The sequence below is a fragment of the Macaca thibetana genome, chromosome 20 (genome assembly GCF_024542745.1).
Source record: "Macaca thibetana thibetana isolate TM-01 chromosome 20, ASM2454274v1, whole genome shotgun sequence".
NCBI lineage: Eukaryota > Metazoa > Chordata > Mammalia > Primates > Cercopithecidae > Macaca > Macaca thibetana.
Genome location: NC_065597.1, coordinates 70,550,332 through 70,565,590, shown reverse-complemented (window position 1 = coordinate 70,565,590; position 15,259 = coordinate 70,550,332). Strand labels below are relative to the sequence as shown.

Here is a 15,259-nt window from a genome sequence, read left to right as displayed (position 1 = left end):
GCTGTGGTTGGCCCTAATTTCTTCTTTGGAGGCTCAGAAACATTTCCTCTCTTCCGTTCTTCACGCCCCATGCCCCTGCTAGCGTATTACTGTTCTGTGACTTCCCCATGACCTCTGCAGGACTCCTCCTCCTGTGTTTGGTCTCCAGGTGTCGCCTTTCTGCCGTGTTCCTAACGTTTTGATTCCTGTCTTGAAAAAAAGCACCGGCTGTACCGTAAGGGAAATGTGGGGATCATACCTGGTGCCCTAGAAAGGTCATCTTTTATGTGCTGAGCCAGTCCCCAGGGGGTTGCCTTTCCTTGTTCCATGGCCATGGAGTTAAGAAAAGCATGCAAAAATAATTCTTCAGTCAGTGAAGAGCATCCAGCACAGAAGGTACAAACCCTCCTTAAGGCTCCCTCCTCAAATCGGTTTGGCCATTTTGATGTGCAACCCTCCCAGGCCTTTATACCCTTCAGATGCCAAATCTCAGAACTAGCTCCCTGAAACCACACCCCCAGCCTGGCCTGAGCGTGGTGGTGGGGGGTGGTGGGAGCCCACGTGGGCTCTGCAGCGGGCTTGGCTTTGTGAGGAACTGAGTGTGTCCACGTTGGGGGAACATCATACTTGATACATACGTTTTTATTTGCGCAAAGAAAATGCTATTTTTGGAGCCAGAATTTTCACGTCTGATTTATGGTGATTTTCTTAAGAACCAGAACTGCTGGCAGAAAGGGGGCACCCCCACGCTTAGACAGCCGATGTCTTATTAGAGGGCAGTTTGTGGTTCCTGGTTTGGAATTTAACATTCTTCAAACATTCCAGTCCACTGAAAGTTTTATCCGCTTTCCCATATAAAAATTCTTCCCACGATAGTGACTTGATTCTCACAGTCACGTTGGAAGGCGTGTGTGAGGCCTACAGTGTGAGGTTCAGAATTGCCATTTCCAAGTGCTCCTCGTAGGGAAACAGCTTCTGGTCATGACGAGGTTCGGCCTCCCATCTGATCCCGGCCCGGCCTGGAAACAGAGCACATGTGTTTCAGGATGGCGGTGTTTGGGGACAGGACATTAGCTTACTGTGTGGGGCTGCTAGAATAGGCCTGGCAGGGTGGGGGGGTGTCCAAGTCAGGTTACTTAGTTCATAGGTTCCCAGGCCCACCCAGGTACCTAGAATTGGTCTCCAGGATGGGACCAGAAATCTCGTTTTGCATAGAAGTGGCTAGCAGCAGGCACCGTGCCGTTCTCCACACTGCCCGTGTCTGCCCCAGCGCTTGGCACAGCGGGACAGAAGCAGAGATCTGAATCCACATCTACCTGGCTGCTCAGTCAATCCACTCTTCACAAAGCTTAGAAAGCGGCCAGGCACAGTGGCTCACGCCTGTAATCCCAACACTTTGGGAGGCCGAGGCAGGCGGATCACCTGAGGTCAGGAGTTCGAGACCAGCCTGGCCAACATGGTGAAACCCCATCTCTACAAAAATACAAAAATCAGCCAGGTATGATGGCGGGTGCCTGTAATCCCAGCTACTCAGGAGGCTGAGGCGGGAGAATCACTTGTACCCGGGAGGCGGAGTTTGCAGTGAGCCGAGATTGTGCCACTGCACTCCAGCCTGAGTGACAGAGCGAGCCTCCATCTCAAGAAAACAAAAAAACAAAAAAACCCCCAAAAAACAAAACCACACACACACAAAGCTTAGAAGGGGCTAGTGTTCTGATAAGCACAGATGCCTGAAGAGCCAGTAGCCAGAGTGATTTTCGTTTTTTTTTTAGATACGATCTTGTTCTGTCACCCAGGCTGGAGTGCAGTGGCACGGTCATTGCTCACCACAGCCTCGACTCCTGGGCTCTAGCAATCCTCCCACCTCCCAAGCAGCTGGGATGACAGGTGCGTGCCGCCATGCCAGTAGTTTTTTTATTTTGTAGAGATGGGGTCCTGAACACATGGCCACAAGTGATGCTCCTGCCTCAGCCTCTTATTTTTTTGAGACTGAGTTTTACTCTGTTCCTCAGGCTGGAGTGCAGGGGCGCAATCTCAGCTCACTGCAACCTCTGCCTCCCAGGTTCAAGTGATTTTCCTGCCTCAGCCTCCCGACTAGCTGGGATTATAGGCGTGCACCGCCACGCCTGGCTAATTTTTGTGATTTTAGTACAGATGGGGTTTCACTGTGTTGGGCAGGCTGGTCTTGAACTCTTGACCTCAGGTGATCCGCCCACCTCAGCCTCCCAAAGCCTCAGCCTCTTATAGTGTTGGGATTACAGGCGTGAGATGCTGTGACCCGGGATGATTTTCATTTACAGTTTTTTGTTACGAGTGGAAAATGCGTATTTATAAAAATGAAGTAGTACAGACATGAACGTGTAGAAGTCTCTATCATCCTTCTGTTAACGTGTATATCAGGGATGTCCAATCTTTTGGCCTCCCTGGGCCACACTGGAAGATGAAGAATTGCCTTGGGCCACACATAAAATACACTAACGCTAGCAATAGCTGATGAACTAAAAGAAAAATCACAAAAAAACCTCATACTGTTTTAAGAAAGTTTACAGATTTGTGTTGGGCTGCAGATTGGACAAGCCTGCCATATATATATTCTAGGTTTTCCTCTATAGGTCTACTAATGTGAAAATGATTATTGTGACAAATGTTTTTTTGACATGAAGTCTTGCTATATTGCTCAAGGTGGCCACAAACTCCTGGGCTTAAGCCATCCTCCTGCCTCAGCCTCCTGAGTAGTTGGGAATATAGGTACTCACAACCATGTGTGGGTGATTATTATTATTTTTTAAACAAAAATGGGGCTGTGCGCAGTGGCTCATGCCTGTAATCCTAACACTTTGGGAGGCTGAGGTGGCAGATCACTTGAGGTCAAGAGTTCGAGACCAGCCTGGCCAACATGGCAAAACCTCGATTCTACAAAAAAATACAAAAATTAGCTGGGCGTGGTGGCATGCGCCTGTAGTCCCAGCTACTCAGGAGGCTGAGATGGGAGGATAGCTTGTACCTGGGAGGTGGGAGGTTCCAGTGGGCCGAGATCGCACCACTGCACTCCAGCCTGGGCAATACAAAGCCAGACTCTGTCTCCAAAAAAAAAAAAAAAAAAAAGGTGGGTGGGGGCTTATACTATATGTGCTGTTTGGCACTGCTCTTTTCACTTAAACCATACTGCAGGTATTTTTTCACGTAAGTATCTGAAGAAAGACTTCCTTTTTTTTTTTTTTTTTTTTTTTGCTTTTTTGAGACAGGGTGTTGCTCTGTTGCCCAGGCTGGAGTGCAGTGGTGAGATCACGGCTCACTGCAGCCTCCACCCCCTGGGCTCAAGCCACCCTCCCACCTCAGCCTCCCGAGTAGCTGGGACCACAGGCATGTGCAACCATGCCCGGCTAGTTTTGGTATGTTTTGTGGGGATGGGGTCCCATTATGTTGCCCAGGTTGGTCTTGAATGCCTGGGGTCAGGGAGTCCTCCTGCCTTAGCCTCCTGAAGTGCTGGGAGGACAGGCCTGAGCCCCGTGCCTGGCCAGCCTGCTGTGCGAGGTCGTGCGGGACTCTCATGGAACCCAGTGTGCCTTCGTGTGCTGGCTTGTTTGTTGACTGTGTAGTTAACAGGCTCCCCGTGTGGACAGGCATTGGGTCGTCTGTCTGTGTGTGCAGGCAGAGGCTGCTGCGGGTGCATCTGTGCGCACGGTTGCCAGGAGGAGCTCTGCTCGGGGAGCTGGGGCAAAGGCTGGTGGCATTGGGGGGCATGGGTGTAGTGTGGAGGCGCGGGAGCCAGGCGGCCGGGCTGCAGTCTGTGGGAGCTCGGGAGTCGCCTGGCCTCCGTGTGCCCTATGTCTTTGTTAGAGAGATGGGACAATGACAGCACACCCTCACAGGTGCTGGGGGCTGACAAATGTCAGTTCTGAGGACAGTGGCTGGCCCACTGCGGGGCCAGTTCCCCTTCTCTATAGTCACCCTGTTCGTCCTCCACTGACTGGGTGCTCAGGACAGTGGCGTGGTGGGTCTGCCTGTACAGCCTGTCCTCCAGCGTCCTGTAGGCCACAGCTGTGTCCAGCCCTGACCCCGACTGCCTCTCCCACCACCTCCATTTTATAGATGAGGAAACCGAGGCTCAAGGGCTTAGGGAACTCTGCTCCGAAGCACATAGTAGGGCTGCTGGGCTCAGACCCTCCCTCCCTGTGCTGAGCTGCCCTCCTCCTGCCCCAAGCCCCTCCATGCCCTGAGCCCACCCTGCTTGTCAGCTCTGCCTAAGTTCCCCGCATGGTGTGGGGGTGTGGGGCATCCTAGCTTTTCTCCGGTGCCAAGTTCTTTCACTTCCACTGGAGTCTTGCAGGGACAGCTTGGGGACCCTGCCAGGCCCAGGAGGGCGTAGGGGCTCACCTAGTTCGGTGGTGAACAGCTGGCATGTCTCCGGGTTGCGGACGGTGAAGGCCACGTAGACCTCAGGAGCCCGCTGGTGCTCCCGGCAGGCAGCCAGCCTCCGCAGGACCCCGACCAGCGACACGATGGCTTCTGGACAATACAGCACATCTACAGTGAAAGCTTCAGGTTACTGAAAGGGACCAGTGGAATGTTCCAGGTCATGCTGACCTCAGCCGCAGGGCGAGGCCAGAGAGGCAGCGGTCACATGAGACTATTAGATGTCATCTGACCATTTGTGCCATTAGATGGAAACGCAGTTACCCGGGTGAAAAAGGAGAACCCTTAGTAGAGAAAGCTGCAAAAGACCAAAGCAAAAGAAAAAGTCTCCAGACTCACTGGTGTTCCTTAAAAAACAGCTCTGGTTCTGAGCCTATCTAGAGGGCTCTGAATGACGCAAAGCCTGACCCTGGTGTGAACGTCGTGTTTCAGGCGTCTGCCGATTTGTGTGCTGGCTTGCAGGAGAGGGCCTGTGTCCCTGGCCACCGCCGGGCCTGTGGTTTCAGGGCTGGGACCCAGGGTCACAGGCCGAGCTCTGTTCGACCAGAGGGGACTGAGTGTGCCGGCAGAGGCAAGGGGTTTTCGGTGGCCCAGCCAAACACCACCTTCTCTCACGGGCCCTGTCCTTGTCCCAGAAGTGGATGTTTTCCTCCTGTGGTCTCTGAAGGACACGGGGCATGGCTCTGGGACACAGCCATGTGGTGACGACTGTAACAGGAGTATGCCTGTCCCCAACAAGAGGGCTGCGGCTTCAAGGTCACCTTAAGAGGCACCCCTGTCCTTGGATGTCACCCTGGAGGCCCAGAGTAACTCTTCTGGAAGCCCCATCATGTCCATGCCCGACAGCGTCCCTTGTTCCCTTTTCCCAGAGCCAAGAGCTGGGTGGAGCTGCAAGGACACCGCCTGTGCAGGGTGCCCGGGGCTGGGCATTACCTGCCGCGATGACAACATCTGGCTGGAAGGCAGAGAGCTGACGGACTGTCGTGACGTCCCAGTCCAGCTGGGCCACTGTCACCCTGGGGCTGTCTAAGTTGGCAGTGATGTCTGCCTCCAACGAGAGGCCATTGAGAAGGACATTCCCTCGGAGCTGCTCGAGGACCCGGCTGTGACAATCGCTGAAGATGTATGCCCGGGGGCGGCACATCTTGCAGATGGCCAGGCCTGTGAGGCCGGCGCCACTGCCAAGCTCTAGGACAGTCCTGGCAGAAGGAAAGCGGACCGTGTCTGCAACTGCACCAGGGTAAGCCTGCCTCGGTGCCCCGCCCTGTGCCCCGAGGTCACCTGTCAGTGAAGGCTGCCGGGTTCTCGATGGCCCATTCTGCAAGGTAGAGGGCAGCGTCCCATGTGACCAGGCCCGTGGTGCCGTGGGAGATGATGGCTGTGCTCTCGGAGAGCGTGACCGAGCCTCCCGAGGGCTGTGCCAAGAGAGGGCGCGAGAATCAGTCTAGCGATCAGAAGACAAGTGGCTTAGAAGACAAGTGGCCATCCACCCCATGACTGAATAAACCATGACAGCACCAATCACCACTCAGCAATGAGAAGCAGCCAACTGTTGACATGCCAACAGCTTGCACAGGCCTCAAGGGTATCACGCGGCGTGAAAGACGCTCATCTCAGGCCACACAGGATTCCATTCATCGAACATTCCTGAGACGATGGAATTCTGGCGATGGAGCACAGGTCAGTGGTGGCCAGGGAGGGGCCGGGTGTGGCTATGAAGGGGTGGCTGCCTTGTGATGATTCGGTGTGCTATGTTTTTCCTTTGTGGTTTTCTGTATCTATGTTTTATCTTTTTTTTTTTTTTGACATGGATTCTCAATCTGTCACCCAGGCTGGAGTCAGTGGCACGATCTTGGCTCACTGCAAACTCCGCCTCCCGGGTTCAAGCGATTCTCCTGCCTCAGCCTCCCAAGTAGCTGGGATTACAGGCGCCTGCTACCATGCCCTGCTAATCTTTGTATTTTTAGTAGAGACGGAGTTTCACCATGTTGACCAGGGTGGTCTCAAACTCCTGACCTCAGGTGATCCGCCCGCCTCAGCCTCCCAAAGTGCTGGGATTACAGGCATGAGCCACCGCGCCGGCCTAATTTTTGTATTTTTAGTAGAGACAGGGTTTCACCATATTGGGCAGGCTGGTCTCGAACTCCTGACCTCAGGTGATCCATCCGTCTTGGCCTCCCAAAGTGCTGGGATTACAGACATGAGCCACCGTGCCCGGCCCTGTCAAGTATTCTTTGAGGACTGGGCATTAGGTCTTTGTGAAGCAGGTAGTGTGTGTTACCTACTGGACAAATGCCCATGAGACATGCTGTTGTTGAAGTGCCTGATTTACAGACAGGGAAACTGAGGCTAAAGGAGGTTAACAGACCTCATGTCTAAGACTGCAGAATGGGTGAGTCAGGATTTGAACCCACACCCGTGTTTTCACTTTGTGCAGGAAGGGTATCTGGGCTGTGAGGGGGAGGAGGGTGCCCTTCTCATACCAGCAAATAGCTCCGGTGGCCATGGGGGGACTCCTCGGCCATCAGGGTCTCCGCCAGCGCCTCGTACAGCTCGTCCAAAGGCTCCGTGTGGACAGCCTCGTGCTGGGGGCAGACAGAGAGCTTGTTTGCTTTCGTTCTAATATGTAAAAATGGCCAGATGATTTTCACCAAGTTTGGAGGGGAGATTTGCGACAGAATGGTGTAATACTGGCCAGGTGGCATATAAAATATTCACTTTGCTGGCTGTGGTGGTGTGTGCCAATAGCCCCAGCTACTCTAGACACTGACATGGGAGGACTGCTTGAGCCCAGGAGTTTGAGTACAGCTTGAGCAACAGAGACCTTGTCTCTGAAAAAACAATTCACTTGGTAGGGAAGCCTGGATGGGAGGGCCTTCAACAAGAGGTGCTGAGAGGGTAGGGTTAGGGTAGTCTAGGGCAGGAGACAAGGATTCCGTGAGAGCTGTTGCGTGACCATGACAGAGCTCTGTGTTTGGATGAAACACAGAGAGGAGGAAAACCAAAGGTGCTGTTAAGTGCGCCCAGGCAGAGCTGGGAGGGCGGCCCGTGCTGCAGGCCGTGGCTGTCAGCAGGTGGCTTCTCCACAGCTGGCCCCGGCCTACGAGTCACAGGGCAGCAGCAGGGTACACTGGGTGACTGCTGCCCTCTGCTGGTGGCACAGGGCAGACCTGCTGGTGACCACAGATGTACCCTTTGGGAAGGACTAGGGAGAAAGCGGGTACTGGAGAAGCAGGGGATTGTTTTTTTGCTAAAAGTGTGGCCCTTTTACTCAGCAGGTCTGCTACTGCCTACTGAGGAACGGCCTCTCTGACATCCTCCCTCATGTCAAACCCTGCATGTTCGGGCCCATCTTTAAAATCCATCCTAGGCCAGGCGCAGTGGCTCATGCCTGTAATCCCAGTACTTTGGGAGGCTGAGGCGGGCAGATCACCTGAGGTCAGGAGTTCGAGACCAGCCTGGCCAACATGGTGAAGCTCTGTCTCTACTAAAAATACAAAAATTAGCCAGGCCTGGTGGCGTGTGCCCGTAGTCCCAGCTTCTTGGGAGGCTAGGCACGAGAATTGCTTGAACCCAGGAGGCAGAGGTTTCAGTGAGCCGAGATTGCGCCTCGGTACTCCAGCCTTGGCAACACTGTGAGGCTCTGTCTCAAATAAGTAAATAAATAAATAAGTAAAAAATAAAATCCATCCTGTATCAGTCAGGAAAGAGCTGATTCCAGCAGGATCACTGCGGAGAATTCACCAGGGGAACTAGTTCCAAAGGTATGTTAAGAGCTAAACCCGGCCGGGCGCGGTGCCTCAAGCCTGTAATCCCAGCACTTTGGGAGGCCGAGACGGGCGGATCAAGAGGTCACGAGATCGAGACCATCCTGGTTAACCCGGTGAAACCCCGTCTCTACTAAAAAATACAAAAAACTAGCCGGGCGAGGTGGCGGACACCTGCAGTCCCAGCTACTCGGGAGGCTGAGGCAGGAGAATGGCGTGAACCCGGGAGGCGGAGCTTGCAGTGAGCTGAGATCCGGCCACTGCACTCCAGCCTGGGTGACAGAGCGAGACTCCGTCTCAAAAAAAAAAAAAAAAAAAAAAAAAAGAGCTAAACCCTCCAACAGGGGCCCGTGGCGCAACCCAGAGACGGATAAGAACAGCAAACTCCAAACCCTTCGGCGGGCAGGACAGAGGGTGTGGGCGGGCAGGACAGAGGGTGTGGGCGAGGGTGCCAGTGCCGCGGGCTGGGCCAGCCTGGTAGGAATGAGAATCCATATGCTAGGAGCTGGGGCCCCGGAGAAGCAGCTGCTGCGGAGACCCCAGGAGGCAGCGTGAGGGAGAGACGCTGGCCTCCCCTTATTCCCACCCTGCACTGTCTCCCATGGGTCACACCCAGCTGCAGCCAGTTGCCTGGGAGGCGCCTGCCATGCTGGGGTCTGCAAAGCAGGCCCAGGGCCTGGGAAGGACAGGGGCTCCAGCACGCAGGTGGCTATGCTGTCCGGCTACTGGGCGGACACTGCCGATAACTGACCTTTTTGATGAGTTCTGAGAGAAAGCACCGGGCATACTTGACTGACGGCGGGTGCTTCACACACACAGGGTGCTTCACAGTCTACGGCAAAGGACAGAACGTTGGTTGCTGGGGAGACCCCGTCTGAAGTCTCCTATGAGCTTCAAGCCAACACAGCAGAGGGCAAACTCCGGGCTACCCAATCCCTCAGCAAAGATGTGGATGGACACAGCGTTCTGGCCCCACGCATCTGAAGTTTGTCTTAAGATATAAGCCGTTTCCTAAAAATGCTTCCGCTGCAGCGGCACAGGCTATGGCCTCTTTCTTTTTTTTTTTTTGAGACGGAGTCTCCCGCTGTCGCCCAGGCTGGAGTGCAGTGGCCGGATCTCAACTCACTGCAAGCTCCGCCTCCCGGGTTCATGCCATTCTCCTGGCTCAGCCTCCCGAGTAGCTGGGACTACAGGTGCCCACCACCACGCCCGGCTAGTTTTTTGTATTTTTAGTAGAGACGGGGTTTCACCGTGTTAGCCAGGATGGTCTCGATCTCCTGACCTCGTGATCCGCCCGTCTCGGCCTCCCAAAGTGCTGGGATTACAGGTGTGAGCCACCGTGCCCCGCCGCTATGGCCTGTTTCTAACGCCCATTCTGAGCAGGAACACAGGGCATGTGGGCCTAACCACCTCCCTCCCAGGGGAGCCAGTGTGAACCAGGGTTTGCAGGAAGGACAGTCGCCAACTGTCTGGCTGTATGAAAGAGGTGGGAAGGCCCACTGGGCACCTGCTCTCTTGGAGCGTGTGTCCCTGGGGACAGGATGGACGGGGAGGGGACTCTCAGGGTGACATTCCAGCTAAAGCCGAGAGAAGCCAAGTGCAGGACGAGCAAGTTCCAGGCAGCAGGAACAGCCGGTGCAAGCTCCGAGGTGGCCATGGCCTGGCGCTTGGAAAGGAGGGCAGAGGGACTGGTGCAGCAGGAGTGGGGACGGTAGGAAAACAGGAGCCTGGAGGGAGGGAGGAGATGGTCCACAGTGCCTGCTGGCTGGGAGGGACGCAGATTCTGCCCAAGGGCAGCAAAGTACCCCACGCAACACTCAGGCCCTTCAGGCTGGTGCTGGTTTTTCTTTTTTTTTTTTTTTTTTGACACAGAGTGTTGCTTTGTTGCCCAGGCTGGAGTGCAGTGGCACGATCTTGGCTCACTGCAGCCTCTGCCTCCCAGGTTCAAGCTATCCTCCTGCCTCAGCCTCCCGAGTAGCTGGGACTATAGGTGTGCACCACCACGCCCAGCTAATTTTTGTATTTTTAGTAGAGATAGGGTTTTGCCATGTTGGCCAGGCTGGTCTCGAACTCCTGACCTTAGGTGATCTGTCCACCTCAGCCTCCCAAAGTACTGGGATTACAGGTGTGAGCCACTGTGCCCAGCCTTTTGCTGGGTTTTAAAGCAGCTCTCCCTACATTTCATGCTTCACCACCTACGAGGGTGAGGCTCAGGGTGAAACTCAGAGCAGGGTGTCAGATCACTTCAGGTATCTCCATGCTCGAAGCCCTGACCTACTGGATTGCTCTGAAAGTCTTCCCTGCTGTGGCTGTATCTTTTCCATGTGGATGATCTTGGTTCACTTCTAGCACAGGAATTCTTAACCAGGGCTCCCAGGATGGGCTGGGTGGGTGGGGGTGGAGGATGTCTGCCTCCCCTGAGTTTGTATGGAAAATGTATTCTTCTGATGCGCGTCTTTCTGGGAGGGAGTCTATTGCTTTGTCTTTTCAGAAGGGCTCATGGCCCTTCGAAGGTGAAGACCCAGGATGCAAGGTGATCTGCACTTGGCCCACAGGCCAGGGTCAGGCTGTGGCTGGGCCGGGTGGTGATCCTGCCTCTCACCTGCATGCGGATGCACTTGAGTCCAGACCCCACCCTGGGTAAAGCACGGGCCCACTTATGTCTAGAAGAGACAGGAGTGGGCAGGACAGGTCTCATGTATGCAAAAAAGAAAGTCTCTGAGCATCTCCCAAATGCTAGAAGCTGTTTTGCACCTGTCATCTCTCTTTTTGCTGTGGATGTGGATGGTTTAAAAAACATTCCCTAGATTCCCCCTTCTCATGCAGATTTTTGTATATTCTGATGTCTCTAAGTCTTAGATAGAAAACGAAAGAGCTGGAGCTGTCGGAGGTGCTGACACCCACCTGCAGTGCTGACTCAATGGGTTTGTTCTTTGAACAGAGGTGTTTTTAAAGGGTACAAGCACACCTGTGGTTCTTCTAGCAGGTCTTCCAGAGAGATTCAGGAGGCAGGGTCATGAGTCCGAGGGACTCTGGGATTCTTACCTTCTGCAAAATATCCCGCAGCAGCTCAGAATCTGATGAGTCTCTTAACTTTGCTTCTAAGCTCTGTGTGGAGGGGAGAGAGAAATCTCAAGGGCGCATTCACGGGAACATTAAACACGCAATAGAATGTGCTGGCAAAGCGTTGTGTGATCTCTCCCTGGGGACGTGGAGCCAGTTGGAAGTGGAAGCCACAGCGGCTGAAAGCCTGACCTTCAGATGTTGCAGGGTGCACCTGGATGAGTCACAGGAAGAAGGCTAGAAGACTGTCTCCTGGCCGCATTAGTCCTGGCTACTTAGCTGCCACCTGGGTCATGGGCCACCTCCCTGGTTGCACGGGTCAGCCAGGAATTACCAGGGCAGCCATGGCACCAGGGTTTGATGGGCTTGCCATCTGAGTTCAAGTGGAAATGCAGAATGTGCCTGGATCAGCCTGGATTACATCGTCCTCTTACAGCGGCCTCAAGCCCAGCAATGAGCTTTGGCTCCCGAGTTAGGCAGTTCATATGTGTCTTGGCTCATATGTGACACAGGGCAAGGCACTTCATTGCTTCAGAGCTCCTTCCATGCCGTAAAAGGCCCTACAAGACCTGGTCCTAATCCCTCTCTCTGGCCTGTTCTCCCTCACCCCTGGCCCACCCTGCTCACTCCACTCCAGCTACACTGGCTGCTTGCTGTTGTTCCTCAACCACCGCTGGCTTGTTCCGCCACAAGGCCTTTGCATATCCCGTTCCCCAAGCCGTTCCCATGCCTGACTGCTTCACCACTCAGGCCCCAGTTCAAATGTCACCTCTTTGAGGAAGGCTTCCCTGATTCCCTGACTTTGGTGACTCTTCTCCCCAGTTGCTCCATTCACCATTTCCCTGTTTTATTGGCTTTAAAGCCACTTCTGGTCTTTTCTTGTTTATTCATTTATTTGTTTATTCTCTGGCTCTCCCATGCAAGCAGAGCCTCATCTGTCATGGGTACTGCTGATCCATGGTGCCTGGCTCACGGAAGGCATTTATTAAACATTTGGAGACTGAATAAAAACACTACTTAACACCAACATGCATTTCCCATGAGCTAGGCACTGATCCACAGGCTTTTGTACTCAACCCTGAGAGGTAGGTGTCATTATATCCCCCATTTTATTAATAAGAAAACAATAGCACACAGAGATGCAGTCACTTGCCCAAGGTCACACAGAGCCAGGGACTGGGCCGGGATTCGAAGCAGGCAGGCTGCCTCCTGGGTCTGAACTCTCAACTACTGCACCCAAATCAAACAATCCCTCTGGTCAAATGTGAGTGATAACAATAGTACCCACCTCGTGGGTGTTCAGGGTGAGCCCATCAGCATTCAGCGTGGGCATGTGAACAAATTATAGTCAACACTGAATGGAGACCTATGATGCTTTTATGAAGGTTTCTATTTTAGGTTAAAAATGCACAAATTTCTCCAGACCAGAAATGATCTCTGAGTGCTAAATATTTTATGTCAATGGAATAACACAAATGATTAAGCACCACCCCATAAAATGGGGCAGACCCAGGGAGGAATAGATATCCAAACTGCCTCATCCCAGTGAGCTCACCGCACATGAATTACAAATGGGGCCGGGTGCATTAAGCCCCTCTGCTGGCAGAAGGGAGGCTGCTGCCTGCCATGAGCCTGTGCTGTGGATGGCAGGTCCCCAGGGCGACGAGAGGCCACCCCCTCCCTTCTCTGTCTCTTCCATCACAGGCGTGAGAGCCTCAGCGCATGAGCCGATTCTGTGCAGTGCTCGATGTACAGATGAGAACACTGAGCCACGAGGGACAGCCTGTGATCTGGTCACCGCGCTCGGGAGAACGTGGTTACCCGCGGTCCTGAGGGCGCTGACTTTTTAGAATGGGCGAGGGCAGCTGTGTCCCAGTGACCAGAACGATTACTGCCTTTAAAAAGTCGTGAAAACGATCGTGAACTGTACCCCACACCGAGCGCGCGTCGGCCCCCAGCCGACCGTGGAGCCGCCCCCAGCCTCCGCCGCAGGAGGGGTGCGAGCGACTCTGGCCAGGCCTCGGGGACGGGGACCGGGACGCGCGGCCCTGAGTGTCGGGAGCCCAGGCACTCACGTGGCGGGAGCGCCGGGGGCTTCAGCACGGAGACCCGTCCCGTCTGCCCCTGGACTCCCCCGCGCCCCGCGGGCCTCTCCGCGCTCCCCGCCGCCCACCTGCCAGGGGAAGGAGCGCAGCGCGCGCGCCGCCAGGAAGCGGCGCTCGAAACTCTGCAGCAAGAGTTCGGTCCCCGCATCCTCCTCCGGCGCCATGACGTGGGCGGGGCCGCGGCGTTGCTGGGAGACCGAGCGGAAGCCGGCCCTGGACTGAAGAAGGGGCAGGCCCGAGGCAGTGAGTCGCGGCAGAGAGGGGGAGGGGCCCGGGGTAGGGCCAGGTGGAGCGACGTGGGGGCGGACCCGGGGGCGGACCCTGAGGCGGGGCCCGGGGTGGGGCCAGGATGAGTGCCAAGAGGGCGAGGCCTGGGGTAGGGCCAGGATAAGCGTCGTTGGGGCAGGTCCTGGGGCGGGACCAGGATAGGGCGATCCTGGAAGCGGGGCTTCGGAAACGTACAGGTTGGTGGCGTCCTGGAGGCGGGGCCTTGCGTGGGGGCAGGATAAGAGTCCTGGAGGCGGGCATTAGGGCGGGGCTAAACGATGATTGGGTTCAGCAGGTGGGACTCGGAGCAGAGCCCAGTAGACAGGTCTTAGGGCGGGGCTAAGGCCAGACCAAGAGAAGGGCTCCGGAGGCGGGGCCGGGGCGGGGCGTTGACTCTGTCGTAGTACACGGCCAGGGCCCGGGTTCCGGGAGGCGGGGCCGAGTCCGGATTGTGGGCTGCGCTCAGGAGGCGGGCCCTGGGGCGTGGCCAGGCGCAGCTCCGTCCCTGGGAGGCGGAGCTTAGGGAGGGGCCGGTACGGGGAGGGACCCAGGGCCTGGGAGGCCGGTCCCGGCTGGGCTCAGGGGCCAAGACGGAGCTGGGCTTGGGGCGAGGCCGAGACGGAGCGAGGGGTCCAGGGTGTGGGCAGCGGGGAGGAGTTTGAAGAGAGGGTTGGAGTGTGGCTCAAGTTCGGGAGGCGATACCTGGGGAGGGTTTGAGGCAGGCCCAGGAGCGGGGCCATGGTCGGCCGAGGCGGGGCCAGGGGCGGGACCCAGGATTCGAAGCTTCGGGCGGTGCCGAGTCTGGGGTTGGGGTCCAGGAGGCGGGGCAGGTTAGGGCGAGGGTCCCTGGGATCTTCGGGTCAGGCCTTGGGCCAACATTGGCGCTCTCGCAGTTCCGGCGCCTTCAGGAAGCTCTTTTTGGCAGGGGCCTTACGGGTGCGCGCTTCGTTGCGGGAGGCCTTATCCTACCCTCTTTTCTATCAGCTCCACCCCTCTGGGGCCCGGCAGGAGGGAGCTTTTCCCCTGTCCCCCAGCCTTTGGACTGTCACCGAACAAGCCAGTCATTCACCAAATACTTATTAAGCGCCTACGATGTGCCTGGCAAGGGAGACGTAACAGTGAGAAAAACTAGGTGTGGTCCAGGCCCTGCAGGAGCTCAGGGGCTCGTGGAAGAAGTGGACATTGAAGTAATTATCACACAAATAAGCATAAAAGTATAATAGCGATATCTGCCACGAAGGCGAGCACACAGAGCTAGCGGGGCTTCCAGGAGGAGTTTTGATCTTGCAGGGACAGGAAGGGACAGGACGGGGTGGGATGGGGGTAGTGGTGATATAGACGTGGGGACAGAGTGGAAAACAACAACAAAAACATAATTATTTTAGTTCAAAGTTATTGTGTCTTGAGTTGAAAGGCAGGGCAGTTAGCAACACAGTTCAGATTTCAGTACCACCCCTGAAATCTGAACTGTGTTCAAAGTCTGAAACGTTTACCTTAGCAAATCCCTCATAAAACTCCATTTGGAAGAGTCCCGAGAGCTAATTTGTTAAGTATACTTGCAGAAGGTAGATGAGGAGACAGATTAAATCTTATTACCTCTTTCAGATGAGAGGCACTTGAGCCCTGCTCAGCTATGAGAATAAGAGAGGGGAATTAATTCTA

The 15,259-nt window shown here is 55.2% G+C and overlaps 1 protein-coding gene and 1 long non-coding RNA gene across 3 annotated transcripts in view; one reads left to right on the top strand and one right to left on the bottom strand.

Moving 5' to 3' along the window:
- Positions 1–603: 603 nt before the first annotated feature.
- EEF2KMT (eukaryotic elongation factor 2 lysine methyltransferase) lies at positions 604–13,494 on the bottom strand. The gene is made up of 8 exons (XM_050774460.1): positions 13,399–13,494; positions 11,208–11,270; positions 8,914–8,994; positions 6,879–6,980; positions 5,677–5,810; positions 5,329–5,594; positions 4,357–4,506; positions 604–998 (listed from the first exon to the last, which is right to left on the bottom strand). The coding sequence occupies exons 1-8, from the start codon at positions 13,492–13,494 to the stop codon at positions 898–900; spliced, it is 993 nt and encodes a 330-aa protein (XP_050630417.1). The 3' UTR covers positions 604–897.
- Positions 5,800–15,259, top strand: part of LOC126944808 (uncharacterized) — a 29,217-nt gene continuing 19,757 nt past the window's right edge. For both annotated transcript variants that reach the window (XR_007722193.1, XR_007722192.1), the window contains exon 1: positions 5,800–6,075. This is a non-coding gene — a long non-coding RNA (uncharacterized LOC126944808). The remainder of the gene's footprint in view (positions 6,076–15,259) is intronic.